Here is a 12703-nt window from a genome sequence, read left to right as displayed (position 1 = left end):
AGCTTAAGTGTCCTCCAAATTATTGGTTTAATAAAAAACATCTAAAAAGCACTCAACAGTAAAAAATCAGATTTGTATTTATCCAAAAAACTTGGACTTTCTGAGGCCTCACTTGTGATCATGTGACCGTGCCCCGACTAAATTAGCGGAAAAAAGTGTAAGAAACTGAATGTGCTCATTGCGACAGTGAACTCCTCCCGTAACCTATTATCAAGCTGAGGTTCCTAGCGAAAAATTCAAATGAACTCACAATAATTAAGGAACCAGAAGCTAAGCCAATGGAATGGTGCATCTGTGTCAACCTTTGTGTGGACGATGGCTGCATGCAAATGTAAATGTAGCCGAGCTAGCGAGACATTCCTCACAACTTGCACTACAGCAACGATTTATTGTGGTACAGTGCTTAAATTGTGCAGTCAAACTTGAAGGTGGAGCTGTTTTCTGCTGCGTTGTTTTCTGCTGTTTTACCACACGGACGATTTCTCAGAATATCAGGTGTGAATATAGGAGGGTGTGTATAGGTGTGAATATAGGAATAAATTGCTGCACCCCTAGTTTTAGGGGCAATGCAAGCCCAAGACGGGGCTGCCCTTTCACATACTGCTCTGGACCTACTGGCCTCTCCTGTATACACTACAAATGTTGAAAGGGTATTCTTGATGGTTCATTGAATAAGTAGGAACAGCACTGCAATGACTGATTCCTACATTGGTAAATATGCATTCATGTATACACGTATTACAGTAAATTGTAGTGGTGATCAAACATTTGACAATTGTATACAGTGACTGTAATTAAAGAAAAAATTTCCTGCTGCTACAATGTTCTTTCTTCTTTTTCATGCAGTCAAGGCTGTTTTTGAAGCATGGGCGAAACTAAAGAATGAATAACAAAGAAGGCCAAGAACCTTGAATTTCATTGCACCATCAAAAAAGAAAAGCTTCAATAAATTCTTATATTTTAGAAAATAAAATAGAAAAACAACCTCTGTTCTTGTCCTAAAATAAACTCTGAAAATGTAGAAACATAGGCAATTTTCAACACTTACCAGTGCCCTCCATGCTGTCAACTATGTTTCAGCAACACATCAAGTCTGCCAACATACTAATACAGCAGCTCATACACATACCTGCGGTTGAAGGACAGCTGCTTGAGCTTTTACATCCTGTGTGGAGTCAAGTGTCGCGGAAAGCAGGTCTTTCTTGGCTGCCTCAGGCACAAGAGGCACAGTGGAGTCCATCACATAGGTCCCAGGCTGCAGAGGCTGTGGTGCATGGACCTCCCCTGCAGTGCCTGGTGCGGCTGCCACTGGCTGCAAAGGTACCACACCTGCTGCCTCGACTGCGGCCATTCCAGAAGCTGATCCCACTGCAGAAGGGTACTGCATCATCTGAGTAGACTGGTAGTCCCACGAGCTGTTGGCATAGGCCTGTGCTGCAGGCAAGTTTGACGACTGTGGCACTGCAGCTTGAAAGGCCAGCTGCTGCTGTGCATCAGGCTGATCAGCACTGCAAGCATAATAGCTGCCAGGGTAGGCCCCACACATAGATGCCATTGGAGCACGATGATTGTCTCCAGATGCTGGCTGTTGGCCGGGTGTCAATGCACGTGTGCCCTGCTGCTGAGGGTTGTAGCTTTGAGCATATGAAACGGGGGCCTGAATGCTTAGCGTTGACGGGTGCTGGCCATAACCAAGTCCATGGTACATTGACTGGGCAGGAAGAGACGTGGAAGATGCTGATGCATTGGGATAAGACTGGTAGGACATACCCTGTTGAGCACCTTGCTGGGGACTCATCACACTCTGGCCATAGGCATACGTGTTGTTAGTGGAGGCCAGGAAAGTGGAGCTCTCAGGTGGTCGGTAGTTTTCAGGGCCTTGTGATGGATGGTTGTTATTGCGAAAAGTGTAGGTCAGAGTAGATGCAGGGCTGGTTGGCAGGTTGTACATGCCTGAAGGTGTGTATTCTGTGAAGCCATGATACTCCAACATGGGTCCCATTGCTGTTCTCTCACGTGGTACACCAGCACAGGTCCTGCCAGGTATGGCAGCATTCATACCAGATGCTACACTTGATGCTGCCTCAGTATAACCTGCATGGTAGGCCATTGATGGGTTGTTTGAAATGCCAGGCTGCAAGGAACTGTTTGCAGGCATCTGTGACAACACTGGCTTGCTGTATTTATCAGAACTTGAGTAGTTTTCAGAGAAGGGTGCTGTTGAGTAGGAACCAGGCATGTAGCCATCACTTTGGACAGAAAGCTGAGGAGAAGGCTGCTCAGATCCAAGTGGTGTGGGACGCACGCCCATACCCACAACATCTGCTGCTTTATCTGAGGTCTCAGAGGTGCCTTTGTCACTGCTTACTTGCGGTATGACGTGCGGTGTTTGATAACCTGCATAACTGGTTGTTGAGTAGTAGGCAGATGTACCAGTTGTTTCTGCTGGCAGTGGCATGCCTTGGCCTGTCATGTATGGCAAGAAGTCCTTCAGCTTCATGCTTCCTGAGGATGAACTGGGAAGGCCCCCTAGTTTCCCAGCTGGAAAATACAAAAGTGTGTAAAATATTAACAATTTAATGCCACATTCCAATTACTGTAATGCCAAGTGCTGAAATATGAAGCACGCACTGCTACGTGAAAGATTTACACACAGCATTTCAGAGGCTCATACCTTTACGCGCTTGTGCTTCCAGCTGGAGTGCACGCTCTTCATCCTGCACTTTGATAACACTGCGAAGTCTGGCCAGGAGCTTGCCCACATTTGTCTGCATCTTTTTATAGAACTCAACACCCTTCTGAGTTTTAGCCACCAAATCTTCATAAGCTTCAAATGATGCAATCAATGATGCCACCATGGCTTCCCGCCTGCAATGAGACCAAACACAGTGAGTAGAAATTGTGCCTAAACACCTGATGCAGCCAAACGTATTAATAGTGAAAAATGGGTGAGTTGGTATGGAAGCATGGCTAAATTCAGAGCGCGAACTACTGGGACACAGGCACAAGAAAAGATTCTCTTGAGCGCCGTGTCCTGTCTTTTCTTGTGCCTTAGCTCGTGTCCCAATAGTTCACGCTCTGAATTTAGCCAAACCTATTATTTATGTACAATATAAAAGCTTGAGGATATTTTGACCTGTGCCTAAACAATTCCTGCTAACTGTTCATTACAGAAAAAGCCAGTCACAGCAAATGACAAAATATTGGGTGAATTTAGTGTGAACACAAAAATTATGGTGAATACCACCATGTCCCAGACCAACCGAACATGCCACATTATTAAAAGCATAAACACCATTGCCTTCAATGCCCTTGCTGTGCAAAACCCTGCTACCATCAAGGATGTGATCACTACTGGCCAGTGACTTGAGGAACTCCAGACCCTTCAGCTATGCACCGATACCTTGGTCATTCGTCTCCCTTCGGCCATGGACTTGAGCACGTTGATCCGCGACATTGTTCGTGAAGGGCTTCACAGGTGGTGCTCTTCTTGCACTCCGAAAAATACCATCCCTTCTTCACCGACTGGCTTGCGTGACATCATAAGGAAAGAGATTAGATCCGCTTGATGTCTACTGTGCTCTGATGGCCCCTGCACTTGTCAAGTACCAACGTATGCCAATATTGTGGTGCTCTCTACAGCCATTACCGCCGCTCTGCCTATAGCAGAAGACCATGCTCCAGTGATTTCGTCACCGCCAGTGCAGGTACAGCGTTACTAGGCCACTTCATGTCATGCCAGACCAATCTGCTATTACTGTGGCTATCGAGGACACATCTCCCGATTTTGCCGAAGGTGTCAACAGGATGAGCAACGTGGCTATGCTCCTGAGGAACATGCAGGTGTGCGCCCAGCAATGGGCTATCAGTGCACGTCCTACCACTCTTCCTATCACTGGTCACCTTCTCCTCCCTACCCTACTGATATGCCTGTGAATTCTTGTGAATCTCGTCGCAGGTCACCTTCTCCACGTCGTTGTTCAGTGTCGCATCTCTGGACCGCTTCTCATGTCACGAATGCCCATTCTGAAAACTCCTCAATGCAGCTTTAGGAGGGGAAACTGCATCCACTGGACGGTCTACAATTTCTCCAGAGTGACCACTGAACTTGTTGCCAGTGTTTATAGAAGGTGTACGTGTCGAAGCTCTCGTTGACACAATTCAATTTCAATTATTTGTGCAGACTTTTGTTCCCGCCTCAGAAAAGTGACCACCCCTTACTCCGGCCCTTCTCTTCATGGAGCATCCAACACTATTATTTGTCCAATCATGCAGTGTACTGTTTGTGTCTCCACAGACGGAATTTGTCACCACACTGCTTTTGCGGTATTTCGTGAGTGTACCCACGAACTCATCTTAGGGTGTGACTTCTTATCTTCTGCGTCCGCTTCTATTTCTTGTCGTCAGCGCCTCATACAAATGGATACCGCTGGCTATTCTCTTCATAGCTATGAAGAACGCGTTCCATCTCGTCACCTCTTCCGATTACGTTCTTTGGCCATCTAGAGAGGAGATTATAAGTGTCAACTCCAACAACATTGCGGATGGCGACGTACTCATTCTACCTTACGGTCATACCCTATCTCGAGGGATTCTGATTACCCCTGGCCTTATTCGCTCCTCTGAGAAATCTGTGTTGCTTACCACCTTAACTCAAACTCCTGAACCTCAACTACTGCTTCATCTTCATCAGATTTACCCATCGCAACACTCGATTGGCTAAGGCCTGACAGCCCATATGTCCTTGTGTCCCACCAATGTGTCCACCCATACTGCTGAACTACTGAACGCGCGGAAGGTTTTCTTCACCTCTGAACGCCCGACTTCGTCGACATCTTAATTCAAGCTGCACAGTGGGGCTTTACATGGCTACATTTACCATGTCAATGGCAACAAATGGATCCCAATCATATCACATTGAATGAATGTGTGGTGCTTAGTGGCGCAAGGGCCAGGTATGGCCAAAGAGCACCATGCCAGTATTAATGAGTTAACAGTGGAATGATGTGTTCTATGAAGTTGATGTGACGTGGCTGCAAAGGGGCCTAAAAATGGCCGCTGTAAATTGGGCAAAATCTACGTGTAATAAGATTATGGCAATGACTAATGACATGTACTATGAGCATTAACGTGCACTGCGAAAGAATGATGCGATATATAAGATACATCAGGTGCTAACATTGGCTAGAGCACTACTGCCTCACCAGAGCCCTCGAAACACAGGGGCCTGGAGGCATGTGCTATACAAAACAACTATCACAGCGGCATCCCCTGGAAAGAGGACGGGCTACGAATTTAATGGGCTTATAACATGTAGGACAACTTCATTCAAAAAAGTGAGGACTGCTTTCGTCTCAAAAAGTGGTCCTTTACCAAGGAACATAGCCGGATGAAGAGGGACACAATAGCGGTATGCAAGAGGAAAATGTTTTTTTTTTCCCTCTCTTTCGGCTTCCCGACACTCCAGGAAGATGTGGAGGACGGTCGGCCTGACACCACATGTACCACAGGTTGGAGGCTCGTTACCAGTCAACAGAAAGTTATGAGTGCCAAATGTGTGTCCTATTCTGAGTCGAGTGAATAGGACATCTGTTCTTCGTGTTTTTGTAGTTGGGGGCCAGAAGCCTAACTTCAGCTTGATTACGTGGAGCTTATTGCTCGCTTCAGCATCCCACAAGCGTTGCCAGTGGCTTCCCAGTTAGTTCAGTAAGAAAGGCTTCATGTTTGTGGCAGGGGCAGCAGCAGAACGAATATCTTGCAATGCTATTGATTTGGCGATTTCGTTGGCAAGCACAATACCCTCGATTCCTCTATGGCTAGAAACCCAGCATATTACTACGTGTCTGTGAGATAAATAAAATGTTGCACAAGAGTGAGTAAAGTTCAATAAAAACAGGATTTGCATGCTTCTGTAAAGAGATTAACGCTTTTACAAGACTTAACGAGTCTGAATATTATTGCTCTCTCAAGCTTTAATTTTTTAATATGTTTTACCACAGACAGTACTGCATAGGCTTCTGCAGTGAACATACTTGTTAGGGGGTTCAATACGTCAGATTTAGAAAAAGAGGGACCAACAACAGCGGAAGATAGGCCAGCATGTGACTTTGCACATGCTCCCAGCACTCCCAGGGCGGTAATAGCTTAGCTGGAGGCAGCAATATTTGAGAATCGGGACATGCATTTCTTTGCCAAGTTTTCTCGCACACAGTGAGAAAGCTAGTGCCATAGAGGATCTATTACGAAAAAGTGTTGCACGCGTCAAGTCGCTTACAGGTGGAACACGGAAATTCCTGATTAGAGTACAGTTTGAGAAAATAGGTGAAGCTGATGTATGTTCTCTGAAGATGGAGTGACCACTCATCTGACTATGTATAGGCTTTCGACAGGGCTTGTTCTAAATGCGCTAGTGGCCAGGCGGATACCCAGATGGTGGACGGGATCTAGCATCTTTAGTGCGCTCGGGTTGGCAGAGTGATATACCATGGCACCATAGTCCAATCCTGATCGAATTAGGCTCCAATAAATATTCAATAAACACTTCCTGTCGCTACCCCATGTTGTGCGGGATAGGTTTTTCAGTAAGTTCATTGTTTATAGATGTTTCACTTTAAGATATTTTATGTGTGGAATGAAAGTGAGCCTGGAGTCAAGTATAACACCTAGAAATCTGCGCTCTTTGTTGACGGGTATTTGTTGTCCATGCAGTTCTACAAAAGGATCTGGAACCAGGCCTCTCTTTCTTGTAAAGAGAACACAAGAACTTTTGTGGGGGTTGATATTAAATCCATTTTTGTCTGCCCCACCTTGTTTAAGCACTGCTGTATCTGTCTCTCACACACTGTAAGGTTGCAGGATATGAAACCTATTTGTATGTCGTCTACATAGATGGAATAAAAAATAGCTGGTGGAAATGATGTACGAAGCATGTTAATGTTAACGACAAAGAGCGTGCAACTGAGTATGCCTCCCTGGGGTACCCTTGTTTCCTGTATGAATGTACGCGACAATGCATTGCCTGTTTTTACACTGAATGTATGGTTGTGTAGGTAGCTTTCTATAATGTTTAACATATTGCCGTGGATGCCCAGCGCCGACAGGCTGCAAAGGATTCCATAAAGCCAAGTTGTATTGTACGCCTTTTCCATATCAAGAAACACGGATAAGAAGGCTTGTTTATGTACAAAGGCATCATGAATGTTTGCTTCGATGCGCACGAGATGGTCAGTTGTAGATCATCCTTCTCTAAAACCACACTGATATGGATCAAGAATTTTGTTTGACTCAAGGAAGTGTAAAACGCGACAGTTTATCATTTTTTCAAAAAACTTGCAAATACAACTTGTGAGGGCGATTGGGCGGTAACTTGTTATTAATTTGGGGTCTTTGCCTTGTTTCAGAATCAGGACGACAAGGGCTTCTTTCCATGCAGTAGGAAGGTACGCGGCAGTCCATACAGCATTGAAAAGTGCGAGTAGAGTTATTTGAGTATCTTTGGGGAGGTGTTTAATCATGTCGTACATGATCCTGTCAGGTCCAGGTGCAGAGTTCTGACATGCAGTCAAGGAGGCTGTCAACTCGGTCATGTTAAAAGGCAGGTAATGGGATTCTTTTTGTCTGCATTTGCAGTCAATGACCTCGCGTTCTGCTATTTGCTTGTCATACCTGCCAACCTGGCGAAATAAAAAATCGGGAGGCTTTTTATTCGTGCCAATGGGGGGGGGGGGGGGTTACATTCACTGTTTCAACTTCCGGTAGGACTGGGGGGGGGGGTTCAAATTTACGGGCATTGTTCAGTGTTGGATGAGTCCCTTTGCAGGGACCTTGCAATTTGCTCACTTCAAAAATTTATCGGAGTAGCTTTGCTCAAAACATGGTCCAGACTGACAGCCCTTCACTAGCAGCAGGTGTTGAAGGGTTGTGCTGCACATTGATGAGCAGAATTCAGTCCTAGTTTTTCGCGCCTTAATAAAAATCCTCTCACACTCTGCCTTGCTATGCGATATCACGAGTAAATAGAGCATCACCTTAGCAACTCGGTGAAACATGTTTTCCATCAGTGTTTTTCATTTTTCCAACCATAGACCACTGCACGTCCCACCTTTCTTCATTCAGAATGTCCTCTTGAAGACTGTACGCGTGTAGTGTGGCAAACTCAGCTTTGAGAGCTTCTAAACCATCTTCAGCAGATTCCTTGGAATCTCAGGGCAGCAGTTCAGGTAAACTCTGAATAAAGAAACGAAGACTCGAGAGCGATGCCTGTGAAATAAATTTCAGGTTGGCCACCTCCGCATTCCTCAGAGTTGCGTCCACATCCATAACACTTTGCCTCGTTGCATTTCGGAAACATTTTCCATAGAAGAGGCCCAACATGGTCGCTGACACGAAGGGGTAGGTTGTGTTCGACGAGAAATCCCATAAACAAGCACTCCCCACGCATGACACTGTCGTCGCAGTTGTTCCGGAGAAAGTTCACTATGTTATTTTGCTGCTCAGCGGTGCAAACATAGCTTTGATGCTTCGCCGTGGAAACGTGCAGTTTCAAGTCGTCTTTGCCACCGTGAGACATGCTGACGTCGCATCCACACGTTGTACAAAATGCAGAATGTTCTCCTTTTCTTGATATCAAAAATCACGGAAATTCAGAAGTATAAGATCGCAAAAACTTCTGCAAATACCTTTTCTTGGGCTTTGATAGCGCCATGGCATCAAGCACACGAGTCCTGCAACTTTACACGGTGCACCGCACACACACACACGGCCTAGCCAACACTAATCATACACACAAGCAGCAGCAACAAGAAGCACCATGGAGGAAACATGCATGAAATGCAAGAGCAACATTGGCTCTGGATCGGTTGGCTTACTAGACACCGTAATCGGTGATGCTGACGATTACGATGTGGCTGTAGATTCCGCGGTGCTGGTTTCGCAAAAACCATTATTACGCGAACAGAGACCACTTTTCGGGAGATATAAGACAGTGATCGTATAATCGGAAAGCTCAGTAAAAAAATCAAGAGTCTCCTGGGCGAATCAGGAGGGTTTGCAGGTATGGCTTGTGCTTTAGGAATGCCTCGGAATAATGATTAGAACTGAAAATCCGCTCAAAGTGTTCCCCAAAAGCGTCAGCTTGGTCTTCCAAGCTGAACCTTCATTGTTCACTAGGGGCAACGGATGAATTTCTTGTCCCTTTAGCCTTCTCAGCCCATCCCATACTTTAGCTTCTTGAGTATATGAATTTATACCCGAGAGAAACCTCTGTCAGCTTGCCCTCTTTGCCTGCCGGCGCGTCCTTCTTTCTTGGGAATTAAACCTGTTTAAATTCTATTAGATTTTCGGCTGTAGGACTTTCACGTAGTTTGCCCGAAGCTATATTTCGTCTCCTCCGCGCCTCTTTACAATCGTCATTCTACCAGGGGACCCGTCTTTTGAATGGGGTGCCACTTGTTTGAGGAATTAACTTTTCAGTGGCGTCAATGATAAAAGCGGCAAAGTATGAAACAGCATGATCTATACTAAAATTAACAATAACATCTTGTGATAAATAAGTGGACTCCTTAAAACATTCCCAGTCAGCTGAGGCCAGTTTCCAGTGAGGGACGTGTGTGTGTGGGAGGGGGTCATGTTGGTTTACGAAGTTCACTGTTACAGGGAAGTCATCACTTTCGAATGGATTTTTAATTACACCCCATTCTAAATAAGGAAAGATAGAAGCGGAGCTGATCGACAGGTCTATTGTCGAGTATGAGTTATGATGTGGATTATAATATGTTGGTTTCTTATTGAAGAGGCATGCACCATACGTTAAAAGGAAATTTTCAATGAGTCGACCTCTCGCGTCACATTGCGAGTCTCCCATATCGTGTTATGGGCGCTAAAATCCCCCACGAGTACGTAAGGCACGGGAAGCTGATGAACGAAGTTATAGAAGTTCGTTTCTTCAAGATGATGGTTCAGGTGTATGTAAATAGAACATACAGTGACCAATTTATAAAAAAGAATGACCTGAACTGACACTGCCTCAAGTGACGTCTGAAGGGCGAACTGTCGGCAAGCTACAGACTTGTCGGCTACTATGGCTACACCGCCGGAGGCGTTAGACTCGCTGCGGTCTTTTCGGAAGATGCTGTAGTTACAAAGAAAATTGGTGTTCGTAGGTTTCAGATGTGTCTCTTGAACACACAGCAACTTTGAATTGTGTTTGTGTAGTAGTTCTATAATGTCGTTGAGGTTATGAAGAAGTCCTCTGAAATTCCATTGTAGCATTTGTGTTTCCATTATGATAAATGTGTTTTGTGCTGTGTGTTTAAGAGACAAGGATTAACTCTCGGGCCCTTTCCAGGCGCTGTGACGTGAGGCTTGTCTTTTTTGGAGTGATCGCGAGAGTCTCACCGCTCCTTAGGCACTGGCGCTGCCATCTGGCTGGTTGTTGTGTCCATTGCCTCTTACGAGGCACTGGACACGCGTTCTTTCGAGCGCTGTGTTTGACGTGAAGGCTCGACACATCAGACGAGACCTTTGAGGCCACTGGCCCGGAGGTCGAAGGTCCCTTCTGCTGGCGTGGCAGAACAGCGCTAGCTTTAGTCGCCGCAGGCTCACTGCGTGTGGGCCGGACAGCCGCCGGAAGCCGTTGTGTCGCCGCCCCCTGATGCGCCACATGTGCAAAGCTGATCTTGGGCAGGTACAAAACCCACCTGCGTGCCTCCTTGAATGATATTTCTCTTTTACTTTGATTGCTACTATTTCTTTCTTTTTCCATGATGGGCAGGACTGTGAGTGCGCGGCGTGCTCTCCATCACAGTTCACACACACAGTGGAGAGAGTTTTGACATGATTCAGAGAGGTATTCGTCAGCACTGCATTTTGCACAAGTCCGACTGCCTCAGCAGTTCTGTGAACTGTGGCCGAATTGCTAGCACTTAAAGCATCACAGAGGATTTGGGATGTATGGTCTGACTCGGATCTTACACCTTGTCTCGATAGTGTCAGGCAAACTGCTTAAGCCAAATGTAAGTATTAGGTGCTTGGTATCGATTTCTTTTCCATCACGCCTCACTTTAATTCTTTTGACATTGATCACGTTCTGATCATTCTAACTCTCTAGAAGTTCGGCTTCAGATAATTCTATCAGATCAGCATTGGAGACAACATCGCGGCTAGTATTCATGGTACGGTGTAGGGTCACTGTTACTGGAAGACCCTAAAAAGATACAATATTGAGCAGTTTTTCATGTTCTTTCTGATCGCGGAGCTTTAGAAGTAGATCACCGCTTGCCATTTTCGATGCTTTGTAACTGGGACTGAAAACTTCAGTCAGAGATTTCGAGACGACGAAGGGCGAGATCATTCTCATCGTCTTTTCAAGTTAATCAGAGTGGATTATGTGAAAGCGGGGAAAGTTCTATGTTCGACTGCCAAAAAACTTGAAGACATCTTCTGTGCGCCCTCGTTTCTGAGGGCAATCAGGAAGTGGGGGTAAAAAAGTTGCCATGAATGCACATAAAAAATTCGGCAACAGCGCCGACCACCCACCACGGATCTTAATGAGGGGACACGGCAGAGTTTGCACGACACCAGTTGTACACCGCTACTATAACCAAATATAGTGCACCCAAGGTAGGATAGCCACACAGGGTTAACCCTTGCCGCCAGGAAGAAAGGAAGTAAAATGAAGTGAAGAGAAGACAGGAGAGATGGCAAGCGAGAGAGAAAGACAAAGGTTGGAGAGGGAGAGAGAGACAGGAAAAGGCAACTACTGATTTACCCCAGGTGGGTCAGTCTTGGGGTGCCGTCTACGTGAAGCTAAGGCCAAAGGGGCACGTTGCCTCTGCCAAGGGGCCTCAAAGGTCCAAGCACTCAGCATCGGCTCAACCCCCAGGATCCCCTTTTCCGCGGACACGGCTAAGCTGTGCACGGTTCGATGCGGGAAGTTCCGAACCTCGTGTGCTTGGCCACGTGGTGTCGCAACACAGCAAATGTCTGCTGACGCAGATGCCCCTGCGGGGATCATACCACATTCTCTGCAATGTGAGGTGCTTGAAGCCTTTTACGATCATCCGATGGCTGGTCATCTAGGCTACCACAAGGCTTACGACAGAATATGAAGTCGCTGCTCCTGGCTTGGCCTCTCTTCCGCCGTTGCACAGTACATTGCATCCTGCGTTCATTGTCAAAGCCACAAATGACCGACAATAGCTCCTTCTGGCTTTCTGCAACCTCTTTCTTGTACCGCTTTGCCTTTCGAAGTCACTGGAATAGACTTGTACGGCCCTCTTCCCATGACCTCAAATGGGAATCGTTGGATTGTGATGGCCGTTGACCATCTAAGATGATATGCGTAGACAGCCTCTCCACAATTGGGGACTGCCGCTGAAGTCGCCGATTTCTTTCTACGCAACATTTTTTTTTATGCCATGGAGCTCCGCGCGTTCTCTTCAGTGACCAGAGAAAAGTCTTCCTCTCATCTATCCTTACCGAAGGTCTGTGTGCCTCAAACACCACTCAGAAGACAACTTTTAGTTACCATCCACAGACCAACGGCTTGACAGAGCGTTTTTACTGTACCCTCTCAGACCTGATTGCAATGTACATCCGCCCAGACCACACGAACTGGGATGCAATCCTGCCATTCATGACAATTGCTTAAGACACGGCTACGCAACATACCGTCGGCTTTTCTCCCCTTTTCCTCGTCTAAGGC

General features: G+C 46.2%; 1 protein-coding gene across 2 annotated transcripts in view; it reads right to left on the bottom strand.

The window, feature by feature from the left end:
• Positions 1-12703, bottom strand: part of LOC126546127 (tyrosine-protein phosphatase non-receptor type 23-like) — an 84963-nt gene that overhangs the window by 38673 nt on the left and 33587 nt on the right. For both annotated transcript variants that reach the window (XM_050194226.3, XM_050194227.3), the window contains exons 15-16: positions 2675-2868; positions 1130-2541 (exon numbers count right to left, since the gene is read on the bottom strand). In XM_050194226.3, coding sequence (XP_050050183.1) covers positions 1130-2541; positions 2675-2868 — 1606 coding nt within the window. The remainder of the gene's footprint in view (positions 1-1129; positions 2542-2674; positions 2869-12703) is intronic.

The sequence above is a fragment of the Dermacentor andersoni genome, chromosome 1 (genome assembly GCF_023375885.2).
Source record: "Dermacentor andersoni chromosome 1, qqDerAnde1_hic_scaffold, whole genome shotgun sequence".
Taxonomy (NCBI): Eukaryota; Metazoa; Arthropoda; class Arachnida; order Ixodida; family Ixodidae; genus Dermacentor; species Dermacentor andersoni.
This window is presented reverse-complemented; position numbering and strand designations above follow the sequence as displayed.